We start from the raw sequence: 14,485 nt of genomic DNA, 5'->3' as shown, positions 1-14,485 counted from the left end.
TATTGTGCTTGTTTGGTCTATTAAGCATATGTTAAAATACTAAACATTTCCATAGTTAGCAAGTAGCTTTATGCTTATATTTTTCTTATCCAGATATTAAAAAACATTTTATGATTCAGTGGCATATTTCAGTGGATTTGATGGTATCTTTTATCTTCTGACAGAAGTTAATTGTAATTTAAGTATTTAAGTTCATTCTTCAAATATATGGAATTTATGTTCTTACATTATGTAAATTTAGCAATTTAAGAATTTTTCTATAAGGATGACAATAGAGCAATATAGTGTTTGAATTGAAATGATGTAAATAACATGATTTTAGGTATTTTAGAATACTAATTCTCTATTTTTGGAGAAAAAATAGATTAACTTTCTTTTCTTTTCACTCTTACATATATATTTTTTAAATATTTCAAACTCCCAAAGCACAAACTGTATACTGATTTAGAGCTGGTCTAAATAATATCTACGCTCTTCAGTAACACACTGGGGACTTTTCCAGATCACAAAACAGCTTTGCTTTTGACAACTTCTTTAAGATATGTCCAACTTAATTATCTTTTAGTTATGTTTAATGAACATCACATTCTATATCAGAAAAGCAGAGGAAAGTTAATTAAATGAAAAGACCTCAGGGGCAGATAAGTTGCCAAATAAAACTAATTACTTATTTGTGTGAATTTTGGCATTATCTTCTTTTTATACCAATTTTTGTTTCAGTTATTTTGTCTAAGGATTATGTTTCCTAATAATATCACCATTTCAGCTTTTATTCTTATATTTTCTTGTATTCCTCTTTAAGTTGATTTATAACTCTCAGATAGCACTAGCAAATAATAGATTCCAGTGGGCAAAACAAGAGTTCTTTAAGTTAGGAACAAAGTAGCATACTTTCAGTGATTTAATCTGTTCTTGTGAATTTAATAATAACTTTCAGACTTGATTCCTAAATGTGTTGCCAAATCTTAATTCTATCTCCCTCATCGCCTCTATTCAGACTATTTCAATAGCTTCTTAATTGTCTCATTTTCTCAAGTCTTTCCCCTGACCAATACATTCTCATTATATATATATATATATGAAAGTGATTTTGTTAAAATGCATACCTGACTTTGCCATTCTAAACTACTGCTGCTGTTGCTACTACTACTACGACTACGACTACTACGACTACGACTACTACTACTAAACTACTAAACATAGATGACTTTTCTTATTTATAGGATCCTCTGACTTTTTTTTAGCCTTTTACAATCTGGTGCCAATTTTCCTTTTTCAACTTTATTATCTGTTATTTCTCTTGACTTCTTCCATCTATTCAAATTGCCATCCTTGCTGGGCCTCACATATGATACTCTATTTCTCTTTTTCCTTATGATTTTTACTGTCTCCCAAGCCTTGAATATACTCCCTTAACATCGCAGATTCCTAAAATCCCTAGTTTACTTCAAAGTTAAGTACCACGTCTTACCAGATTCTCCCAATTGTTGGTATCTTCCCCTCAAAATTAGTTTGTATTTCATGGAATTATAATGACTTAGTGATAGAAAGAGCTTTAGAAGTCCATCTTGTCCAATCTCGCTCATTTTATAGAGAGCTGAGGTCCAGATAAGTATTTGGGACAGTATTTAAACCCAGATATTCAATGCTTTATCCACTTTACTGTACTGCCTTTATATTTTTATTTTTATGTACATGTATGTGTACATGCTGTTTATTGCAGTAATCTTCCTTAAGTTTTGGTTCCTGGAAAGCTTATACAAAATATCACCAACTAGCTGGATTTGTTGATTAGAGGCTGAATAATTTGAATAACATAACTGAAAATTAAAATTCTTTTAGTATCTAAGGAAGAATGCTTACTAATAACAGATTCAACTTTCTAGATTCTAGCTTAAACAGTTTTTCAGGCATATATAGAGTACATTGTTCATTAGCAATAATTTGTGGCAATTTAAGATAGACAAGTAATAAGTGGAAGAGATAAACAAGTAGAGAAAGAACAAATCAAGAGAAAACAAGAAGATTTGGGGGGAATATTTGGCAGTCAGTTGGAAGAAATTGTTATCAGGATGAGAAAATATTTCATGCTAAATGATAGCACAGAAGAGGAAGTGACCAAATACTTTTATTATTCTTAATGTAGTCTCTTTGATTTAAGATAGGTTAAAATAACCATTTAGACAAAGCTGAAGGACAAATTTAAGGACAATAGTTTTTACAACAGTAGTTTAGAGCCTCTAATTTTGGTGTCCTTATATAGTTTATCATATTTTATTTCCCCATTAAGAATAAAGATAATTATTTTTTCCGTGTATTTTAGGATTTAGCACAATGCTCAACATATAACAAGCACCTAATAAATACCTGAAACTTTGGTACTCAGAAATACAAATGTGTTTTATTAATGAGGTAGGTCAAAAAGTTTGCACAGAATTTCAAATTTTGGACTTTCCATACTTGTAGGAAAGAGGTAGTAAAATTGAAGGCTTTAAAAGATAAAACTTTTGGTCCTGTGTCTGTGAGGTCACTAATGTGACTCTTTCATAATTCCTACTTCTTTTTTATGATGAAAAAGTTGCTTTATTTTATGACATATAAAATAACATTCTTTGACTGGATTAAAGGTTTAAGGGAAATTGAACACAACATTTTCTACATTGTATAGTTTCTTCCTTTTTTCCTCATTAGAAAAAAATTAATTATAGATGTTTTAACACCTTGATATATTTTTTCTATTAAATTAAAAAAAAAACTATCCTCTTAGTACCACTACATAACCATCTTAGAGATTATTTATCCTTCCTTTCTAGATAGCATATGGTGGTTATAATTATGATTGCTTCATTTATCTAAACTAGATCTTTGCTAGAATAGCAAACAACATGTACTTATGTAGAAGAAATATTGAGTGACTAATATTTACTTCATAGACAGGTTATCACACTAATTTACTGAGTGTCACTTTAATTTTGTAGATGATTTCATGTAATATCTCAAAGATGTTTTAAAACTGAAATGAATGAGGTAAAATTATGGTATTTGAATTAGGTGAGTAGCTTCACTAATCAGGAAGATCTGATTTCAATTCTCATCTCTGACATATTGTTTTTGTGACCTTAGGCAAGTCACCCTCTCAGTGATCTAGACATTCTTCTAAAACTATATATTTTAAAAGAATTTCTTATCTGAATTTTCACTTCTGAGGATTTAGTAAGTGATAAAATCACAGGGATGGACCATCCCTCCCCCAAAAAAGAAGGGAGAGAGAGAAAGTGAGAGAGAGAGACAGAGAGAGAGACAGAGAGAGAGAGACAGAGAGAGAGAGAGAGAGAGAGAGAGAGAGAGAGAGAGAGAGAGAGAGAGAGAGAGAGAGAGAGAGAGAGAGAGAGAGAGATTGAGAGAGGAGGGAGAGAAGAGAAGAGAGAGGGGGGAGGGAAAGGGAGGGAAGAAATTGTAATTGTAATTGTAATTGATTAAAGTTGATTACATTCCCTAAAAATTTCTATCAAAATGTATAATTTCATGGATGTTAAAGTAACCAAGTTATTACTTTTAATCTAGTTCTACTCTGCCTCTTTTATCCTCTAAGATTGTTCTGGTAACTAGATGGTCTTGCTCTAGTGACTATTCTGCTCATATTATGTTATCCCTTTATCTTTTCCTTTTCATTGCTCCCTCTCCCACCCAAACTCCTATTTCCCAGTCACCATGTTGTACTTCCAGTATCTATAATCTATAATCAAGGAATTCTTCCCTCCCCAAATGTGCTGCATTAACTTATTAAATTATAGTATTGGATATTGAAATTAAAGAAAGTTGTGAATTTAAAATATTTCTGTACTGTACCAACATCTTAGTAGTATTATTAATAATTCATCCTAGAAATATTTCTTTAAACAACATATTTTAGCATAATAGCAAAGTTTTCAAAGTTTAAATAATCATTTTAAAACTTTTTCAATAAGTTAATAGCATGTGAAAGCATGTCCCCATGATTCTGGTGAATACATAATTTTCCTATGAAACAAATTTATGATCAGATTTAGAAATGCTCTTACAATTCATGCTTAGTGGTGAGGCCGAAGCCAGAGAGTGAACTCCTGAGAGAAGTGTGTCTCACAAGTATGGTTTTTTTGGTAAGTCTCAGTAATTACACCGCAGAAAAATAACAAACCCAAACCAAACCTTTATATTACCAAAATTCTGAATTTTCTTTAGAGAATATGTGGCTATTAGAAAAACCTTTAAAAGATTCTAAGTGAGAAAAGGATTAAGAAAGGCCAGAAATAAAGATTCTGTCTTCTGCCACATATATAATATATATATATATATATATATATATACACACATATACATATTATGTGTGTATGTAAACACACATCCCTCATTGTGATCTCACTATTAATATGTAACATGAAAAAAATAACATGAGGATGATACCATAAAAGCAGCTTTATACTTTTAATCAAAGTTTTAGGGTATAATAATATTTGGAGCCATAAACCAGAGTAATACATACAATACAAGCATGTGTATATATATATATATATATATATATATATATATATATATATATATATATATATATATATATATACATATTTAATAAGTTTTATGCAGGTTTTTTTCCAAGACTATTTTTGTTCAGGCTCACAGGTGTGAGGTTGTGAGTACTGGTATATGTTTATGGGGTTTCTGGGCTTACTTGAAAGGTGGAGTCGATCAAGAGGGAAGAAATATACTCTTAGATGAAAGAAAAGTAGTCTAGACAGGATAATTAACAAGTAGATCAGCCAAAGTGTAAGAAGCAAGTGTGAATTTTTACTGTTAAGTTCTCAAGTGAATAAATAACAGTGACAGTGGACATTTTGTTTTTAAGTTTGTAAAGCAAGTTACATATGCCTTTTTATTTCATTTGAACCTTGAAACAGACCTGTGAATTTAGTACTATCATCATTCCCATTTTACAGATAAAAAAAAAATTAGGCAGAGAATGTTTAAACCTTTGCTTAATGCTATGTAGCTGGTAAGTATTGAAGTTAGTATTTGAACTTGGGTTTTTCTGATTATGCCCAACATTCGCCTCAAGCAAGAGAAGTTACTCAATGAAAAGTTAGTGGAAATGATATAATGTACCAGAGCAAAGCTACAAGATAAAATTGAAGGTTACAGAAAACTCTAGGGAAAACAAAACAAAAAATATAATTGTAGAGGTAGCAGTATTTTGATGAGTAAGAACCCTTTGGAGAAATCTTATTCTGGAGGAGAGGTAGTGATCCTTTCTCTTATTTCTCATATATGGACAAGCCAAAATTTTCTTATTGTCACAAATTAAGTACAATTTTCAGCCATAACCTGAAACAGTAGTTCTCAAATATATTCTCATATTAAAATGACCTTTATACTCTTGATACTCTACTCATTCTGAATGCATCCATACATCCATAGTTGAAAAGATTATTTCATAAATGTGGATACTCCCTCAAAGAGATTTTTCCAGTATACTGTGGAATTTTTGACTATTTCTTCTGTAAATTCTACTATTACTAGTCTTTTCTTTAGAGCTGTTACTATGCATTGAACAAACTAGATATTAATTCTTGATCTCACTAAATGACTAAGCCACCACCTTTAAAAATCATCGCTCTTTGATGAACAGTTTATGCTTTTCATTGTATTTAGTTTTATAATATTTTAATAGTATTCAGTGAAGGCAAGTGCTGCAGTCTGTCAATGCTTCTAGCCATTACCCTTTGAGTGACCTTCAATTTCAGTTCTTTTCATTAAGATTTTCAGTGATTTAGAATCACTGGAGGAATATTGGTATTAAAAATGAGATTATCTAGAGAGAATCTTGGAGTCATTAAAAGCACAGTACAATTTCCCAAAGACAATGCTACCCTCTGTGTCCTAGTCAATTCTAAGCCTATGTAAGTCTGATAAATATGTACTGATTTTGGGTGGACTGTATGAATTATTTGTCTAGCCACTTAACTTATTTTAAACGTAAACTTATTTTATTTCAATCTTCCCTCCTTTATTTTTTTCTTTCTAGATGGTTAGGCTAAACATTTTTGTTTGATTATATATCTCAATTAGGAGGTTCTCTTGTGTTTGGGAGCTTGATGCAATAAACACAATTCCATTCACAAACAGTAACATTTGGAATATCCTATCCTTTATAGAAATTTTTTTCCTATTTGAATTATACTGTGAATATTCCACACAAAAGGCAAATTTATGTCTTCCTATTTTAGAATTCACTTGATACTTAATCATGAGAAGGATGTTAAATTAATTTCTGTTACCCTGTCATTCAAGTAATTTTGTATATTTTCAAAATAGGATCTAAGTGGCCTTTTGCTGTATTGAATTAACTATTTTTATAGAAAATAGACAATAAAATGAAGTCTTATATTCTCCATGTTTCTCAATTAGTCCATGTAATCAAAATTATTAATTTTATTTAAATGTTTTTATAATAATTATCTTTATATTTTTCATTCAACAAATTTATCTTTAAAGGAACAATTATTCAAAGATATGTTATCATTGAAAATATACCTCTGTTCTCAGTTTTAGTTTACACATTGTTATGAGCATGAGAGAAACACTGGCTACCATAATATGCAGAATTAAATATTACATATATTAGATATTTGCAAAGCAACGTGCTATTGAGGTTTTAGTTGGGTTACGATTGATAGATATTATCAAGAATGCTTCTTGGAGGGGGTAGCATTTACAATCAGGCCTTAAAATATTTAAGCATTTGTAAAACATCAAATATTTTATTTGGTGAAAGGAGACAACTTAGGTCTGGGGAGTCAAAGAAAAAAATGAAAATGGTCTTCCCTTATATGGGACATACAAGTTCAAAAACAAATTTTGATATGAGGTGGAACATTGGATTTGAGCCTTAAGATATTTGAATATTTGAACATGAAAGACTGAAACTCAATATGAATTTCATTTCCATAGATGGAAATTGTGAGGTGAGAAAAAGAGATCTAGGGGAAATGATAGTAAGCTTAGGTATAGACCTACTGAATGTTGTCTTGATGGAAAGGACCTAGAGATGTGATTCTGCAACTTTAAAATACAGTAAATTAAAATCTGGGAATAATTTGCATAGAAAAATACTGTTTGAAGTAGTGAAATTAGGTTGTTAATGAAGAGAATTTAAAGAACAAAGAGAAAAGAAACAACAACTAGATGTTTGAGGAACACTCACATTAAGGGTTTAGTTGGAGAATGTGCAATCATCAAAGAAGAAAGTGAAAAAGCAGAATAGTGTAATGATGATGGAATCAGAAGAGGAGAGTCATAGGAAATGAGCAATGTTGGAAAATTGTATTGAGGTCAAGCAGAATTAAAAAAAGAATCATGGATTTTATTGTTTAGGCAGCCATTAAGATCTTTGAGAGTAGTTTTAATGGTTTGTGGAGTCAAAATGAGTAGTAACAATGTAATGATGGTTTTGGATATAGAACATTTTATTAAAGAATTCTAAAACTTCAGCGGAAAGAAAAGTATGGGGTGGTACATTGATGGTATACAAAAGTTAAAGGAAAACTTTTTCCTGAGTGGATATATATATATATGTATATATATATATTATTGTTGGAATTAGATGCAAAATAAGCTGTGATGAAATGGGATACAGGATATAAATAGGTAGGTTAATTGTAATGAGAAGTAAATATACTTCTGTGACCAGTGGAAACAAGGAGAACTTTTGTGATGGAACTAAGAATTGGGAAGATTTAAGGAATATTGTGTGAGACTTGAATTCATTTCAAATCATCTCAGTCTTCTCTGAAATGGAGAGTCAAATTGTTCCACTATATATGGGACTTGCATCCTGTTGTGGAAAGAAGAATAAAGAAAAGATTTAGAAGAGATCCTATGGTGAATGAAATAGAAAGTAAACAATGGCTAAGTTGACCATTAAGCAGAAGTAAGAACCCAGATGTGGTTATATAACATAAATTTCCAGTCAGGCAGCTCAGTTTTGTGATTTTTGCTGGAAAATTTAGTAGCTAGGAAAGAAAGTGGGAAGAAAATTACCCAGGAATGACTATTTGAAGATCAAGAATGGTAAAATATCAGGAGGGCAAGGATTTTCATATTATTAGCTAACAAAATATTAAACATGACAGATCATGTAGTTATGGCTAAGTATGGAGCACATCATTGGGTAAATAGAATGGAAGAAAGGCATGTTTGTTTTGTTTTGTTATAAACAGGCTTAGTTTGTAAGTTATTCATGTCTTCCACTTCTTTTTCTTTCTCTTGATATTGATAAACTTTGAGTTTTGTAATATCCTGCTCTCATTTATTTCAGTGAATATTCATTCACCTATTCAGAAGAATATGCTAATTAAAACATTCAAAAATATAACAGTAGTTTTTGGTGTTTAATTTGGCTATGAGAAACAGTGTGATGAAATGAGGTGGTCAGGAACACATTCATTTAAGTTCTAAATGTGACATAAATCAGTGATCATAGACAAATCACTTAATCTCTCAGTATCCCTCCACATCTCTCAGATTAAAAGGAAGAAATATGTTGATCTGCATTGGTGGAAGGAGTTTTTATCCAGGCAGTTATATATATATATATATATATATATATATATATATATATATATATATATATATATATATATATATATATATATATATATATATATATAAAATCAACATGTGAAAAGCATGGAAGATAAGAAAAGAGTGAAAAATTGATTACATGGAGAAGATTTTATTTCAAAATAGTGAAATTTAACCTTTGCCTTTCTTATCTAATGGATTTTGAAATGTAAACTATAGCTTTTGTATATTCTGCATATGTAGCATTCATAGCATCACAAGCAAGACATTTTGAATCATAATCTTTTTGAATTGACCAATAATTTTGTTATTTGTGATCTTCCTTCAAATTTGTGAGAACATCAGTCTTTGCAATTTCACAGTGGCTTTCTTGTATATTTTTTCATCCACAAATGTGTGTGTGTGTGTGTGTGTGCGTGTAAAATTCAGATTATTTTCATTTTGTATTTGAAATGTTATGAAATAGAAATTTTTTAAAAAGTATAATCCTATTTATTTTCTTCCTCACAGGGTCTAAACGAATAAGTGACAGTGAAGTCTCTGACTATGACTGTGATGATGGAATTGGTGTAGTGTCAGGTAAAAATTTTTAATAGATTATATTATTAGCTAAAAATCACTATGGATTTCTAAATCCCTGTAAGGAAAACTTAGTGTCATTTACTGAGTAGTTCACAAACAACAAATAAAAAACAAAAAATTAAAAATTGAAACATTATTTCTCTAGAAAATCATATTTCAATAATAGGATATTATAATTTGAATTTCAAAAGAGAAGTCAATTAAACCAAAAATCTCATCATTCCAGGTAATTTTATTCTTCCCCATAAAAATATCAATACCTTTGTGAATGTTTTTCAACCCAGCAATGGAAAATACATTTAGATATGTGAATACTTATCTGCAAATATCCAGATTCTTTGCTAAATTCAGAGTATCATTTACAATTGTTTGCACCCATTAGTATTATCAACTTTGACTGATTTGAGTTTAACAAAATGAGGAAATTTCTCTCCATATAGGCACTAGGTATGATGCTTTATTATAATTATTATTTGCTTTTTTAAGGTACCAAAACTTAACCCTGTTTGGCTTAACATTTTTATTAGTGACTTGAATGACAGCATAAATATTATTTTATCAGATTCATGTATGCTATAAAGCTAGTAAGGCTAGTATAGATAATAGATAATAGAGACAGAATAAAAAATTAAAAAAAATAAAACAGCCATTCACAGGCAGACTGAGAGACCAAATTGATAAATTTAAATTTAGGAGAAAAAATAAATTATATATATTTTAAAAATTAACTTCAGAATACAAGAGTGAGTAAGGATGGCTAGACATTACCTTTTGTGAGTTACTTTGGAGAAATAGTATGCAATAGCAGATAGTATATTGAATTTGGAGTCTAGAAAACTTGAGTTCAACTTTTATCAATACTTTTTATCAGTGTGAACATGGATAAGACAATTAACATATTTGAATATTCTTTTATTTCCTTATTGTTGAAATGGAGTTACTAATACTGTAGTACCTATGTTTAAGGGTGAAAATGAGTATCAAAGGAGGTAATGTGTGCTAAAAACAAAGAATAAACTCAGCAGCTCTATATGAGTACCAGTTATTTTTTTACAAAATACATATATATATATGTGTGTGTGTGCATCTTAATGGATTGCAAGTTTAATGAGTCATCAAAGTGAAATAAAAGCTAACACAACTATTATGAAATTTGGCTATATTGATAAAACCCAATATCAAGAGCATTTATTATTATAGTCATACTGAATTCTATACAATGGGCTGTATTCAAAAAATTGTACATATACACACACAAACATTCAAATTCATAAACAAGTTTAGGGTTAGATAAAATGTGTTTCAATAATGCAGAGATTTACAGTTCTATACATGTGAGTAGCTATTCCACAAAAGATCCCTTGCCTTTATTTATTCTTTATGAATTGTGAATCTTGAAAAGTTTATCTTGTTTGGTTACCAGCCTCTCTAGATTTAGCTATAGTAGTTCTAACAGGACATATATTCTATTGTCAAAATTTACTCAAAACTTCTCTAGTGGTCTAAGACTTAACAGTCTTGTGCTACACTGGTATAGTTTTCAGAATCTGAGGTGACAGAGCATTTAACAAGATAGATATCAATGATTCTTTCTACTGCCACCTCTCCTTCCATCATCTTAAAACAGCAAGAAATGTGTCAAATAAAAGAATAAAAATAATGTAAATAAAATAAAACTTATGGAAAATGTTATAGAAAAACTAGGAGAGAAAAATGAAGTTGAAATCTTCTTGGTCAGATCACATCTAGAATGTTGTTTTCATTTCTGGAAGGAGAAAGGGTTACTTACAGTCAGGTAGAACACCAATAAGGTGGTGACTGGGAAGGTATCCAAATTGATGAAAGACATAGAAAACATATTGTATGAAGATAGGTTGAAGAAAATTGACATTATTCAACTCAAGAACATATTATTCAGGGGAGAAATTATTAACTGTCTTCAAGTATTTGAATGATTTTCATTTACAATAGTTATTAGACTCCTTGATTTCAGAAGGCAGAAGTAGGAATACTGAAGAGATGTTGCAAAGAAATAAGATTTAAACTTGTTATCACATAGAAATTCTTAGCATTCAGAGAATGCCCAACCACTTTGGATTCCACTCTTTGGATAACTTCAAACAAAATCTGGGCAGAACTGTTTGGGCTTTTGGAGATTTCTGTTCAGGTATGAGTTACTGAAATGGCTTTTATCTCTAAATTCTTTATTTCTGTGATCTTTTTTCCTCACCCGAATAGGATGCCCTTCCTGAGATTCACTTTATCTTCATAAAACTTTTCCTTTTGTCTATCAGATGAAGAGGACTTTATTACTTCCTGTAAATTTTTCTACATGGACCCTTGAGTCCATCTACTCTTACCTGTTCTGCAATCCTTTTCTCTTTGTAGAAATTGAGAATTGGAATTCTCTACTTCAAAAATCTGTATTATCTACACAACTGTATAGATTCAAGGAAGCTATAAACTCATCACATGTAAACATCTGAGCCCTATTTATCATCCTAATTACTACTACACTTACAGCAGTCTACAGTATATGAGTAATCCACTTCACCTTCCTAAAAGAACCTGGACTCCTCCCTATATCCCCACTAAATGAAAATAACCCAGACCTTATCAACTCTATCATATGGCTTGCCTCGGGTAATATCTACACAGGATTTCTACTAACATCAAACATCCCTCCAACCACAATAATCCCAATAACTATGTCCATCCTTACAAAACTCTCCACTCTAATTGTAACCATATTAGGAATCTTAATCGCCACAGAACTTAACCTATTAACAAATAAAATACCAAACAAATCCTTAATCCATACATACAACTTCTCAAATATGCTAGGGTACTTTACACACATTTTCCACCAATTAAACCCATTAGCAAACCTACAAATAGGCCAACACATGGCTACCATACTCATTGATCTAAGCTGATACAAAAAAACAGGACCCAAAGGTCAGGCCAACTTTCACAGTTCCATATCATCTACCTCTACTTCCACCCAAAAAGGACTTATTAAAACATGCTTCTTATTTTTTATGATCCCTATAGTACTAACCCTATTAATCATGTAATGATAAACCTCAAACAACTTCCAAAACAATCAGAATAGTAATAAACAAAATTCAACCTATTAATACTATAGCCTACCCCAACAGCCATACAACAAAGGTACCCCATTTCAATCCTGACCCACACAATAATCACCTAACGAATGAAACTACTCAATAGCTGTGACAACCTCAATCTCTCCCGATATCATGTACCAAACTACTTCTATTAACAGAGTGTACAACAACATATTAAAAGCCACTGTATTCCCCATTCAACTCCTCAGTAGCCATAGCTGCAGTATAACCAAACATCACTAGTATACCCCCAAATAAATTTTAAAAACAATCAGGCCTAAAAAGTACTATTTAAACTTATAACAATTGCACAACCCAAACCCCCACTATCTAAAAGACTTAAACCCCCATACACAGGAGAAGGCTTAGAAGCAAAAGCAACAAACTAAAAATCAGTAACAAAGACAATAAGAAAATTACCATCATTTCCATTATAATTTTAGTATGGACTCTAACCATAACCTATGGCATAAAAAACCATTATAATTCAACTACAAAAACTAATGACCAACCTATTAAAATGTACCCACTAATAAAAAATTATCAACCACTCATTCATTGATCTCCCTACACCTTTTAACATTTCTGCCTGATGAAATTTTGAATCTTTACTTGGCGTCTGCCTAATTATCCAAATCCTAACAGGCCTATTTCTTGCCATACACTATACCTCTGACGCCCTAATTGCCTTCTCGTCAGTGGCTCACATCTGCCGTGACATCAACCATGGTTGACTAATCTGCAACCTCCATGCTAACAGAGCCTCAATATTTTTCATATGCCTATTCTTACACGTCGACCATGGCATTTACTATGGATCTCAAGAACCATGAAATATCGAAGTAATTCTCCTCTTAACAGTTATAACCACTGCATTTGTAGGTTACGTACTCCTCTGAGGTCAAATATCATTCTGAGGTGCCTCCATAATCACAAACCTTCTATCAGCCATCCACTCTATCAGCACCACCCTTGCAGAATGAATTTGAGGAGGATTTTCAGGAGACAAAGCCACTCTCACACGATTCTTCACATTCCACTTCATCCTCCTGTTCATTATTATAGCACTAATTATTGTTCATCTCCTATTCCTCCATGAAATAGGCTCCAATAACCCCTCAAGCATTAACCCTGACTCAGACAAAATCCTATTACACTCATATTACACCATCAAAGATGCTCTTGGCTTAATCCTACTTCTCCTTGTGCTTCAAGGAAGCACCACTTCCAGTGGTGAAAAACAATGGCTATTTTCTTCATGCCTTCCTCTTCACTTCTTATTCTGGTTTTCTGCCTCTATCTTTTATTCATTCTATAAGGCAGTAACATGTGCTCTACTGTGACCTTATGTTTAACTTATACCTGTTGTTGCAATTTATCTTATTTATTCCAGAAGAGTTGTTAAAAGTATTGCCCATTTTCTTTACCAAATTTATTAGATTCTAGGGTTCTCTTTACTTTGGGATCTTTTGACATTGAATGCTAAAATACTTGGTGAATTGAATCTTGCTGAATAATTTTACTTGAAAGAAATATTTTAAAGGAAAGCAAAAATCACATAAACTTTTGAGGATATTTCTAGCTTAGTAACAAATATGTACATTCATCAGAAAATTACTTGCAAATCATTTAAAATACACATATCATTTGAGAAAAGAAGTGGATTACTAATTGGTTACCTATCCTAGGTGTAGCCATACTTTCCAATTAACAACTAGGGGAAAAAAAAAAAAAAAAAAAGATGAGTTATCCAGAAAGGACGCTAAGGAGAAAAATGAATGTAGAGAGCTCTGTGAAAAGAACCTTGAGCAGATAACATTTAAGTATTGCCAGTTTTTCCAGCCTCGTCAGTTTATATACTAGAATCACTATACCCATTGGTCTGCCCTTTTAAGGATTAGAGAGTGCATTCTACTTTCTCAGTTAAGAATTATGCCAGACACAAGGGTCAGTGGAAATGGCTCTTTCTTTTAAGAGAGAAATGAGTTTTGAATGAAAGGGGCTCTACCAGGCAAACAAAAACAAGCTGAGCTATTTCCTCGCAAATATCATATGATTATTACTTCCTTCTGAAAACACATAATTTTGTCTCATTTGAACCTATTTTGTTCCCGCTTTTCTGGATATTTTCTTAGTTTTTTTTCCAGGTGTTGTCG

At 31.3% G+C, this 14,485-nt stretch overlaps 1 protein-coding gene across 47 annotated transcripts in view; it reads left to right on the top strand.

Annotated features, from left to right (window-relative positions):
* RIMS2 (regulating synaptic membrane exocytosis 2) overlaps window positions 1-14,485 on the top strand; it is a 780,681-nt gene that overhangs the window by 449,609 nt on the left and 316,587 nt on the right. For all 47 annotated transcript variants that reach the window (XM_074267248.1, XM_074267268.1, XM_074267279.1 and 44 more), the window contains one exon: window positions 9,127-9,195. In XM_074267248.1, coding sequence (XP_074123349.1) covers window positions 9,127-9,195 — 69 coding nt within the window. The remainder of the gene's footprint in view (window positions 1-9,126; window positions 9,196-14,485) is intronic.

Source organism: Sminthopsis crassicaudata, chromosome 1, assembly GCF_048593235.1.
Source record: "Sminthopsis crassicaudata isolate SCR6 chromosome 1, ASM4859323v1, whole genome shotgun sequence".
In the NCBI taxonomy this organism is placed as follows: domain Eukaryota; kingdom Metazoa; phylum Chordata; class Mammalia; order Dasyuromorphia; family Dasyuridae; genus Sminthopsis; species Sminthopsis crassicaudata.
This window is presented reverse-complemented; position numbering and strand designations above follow the sequence as displayed.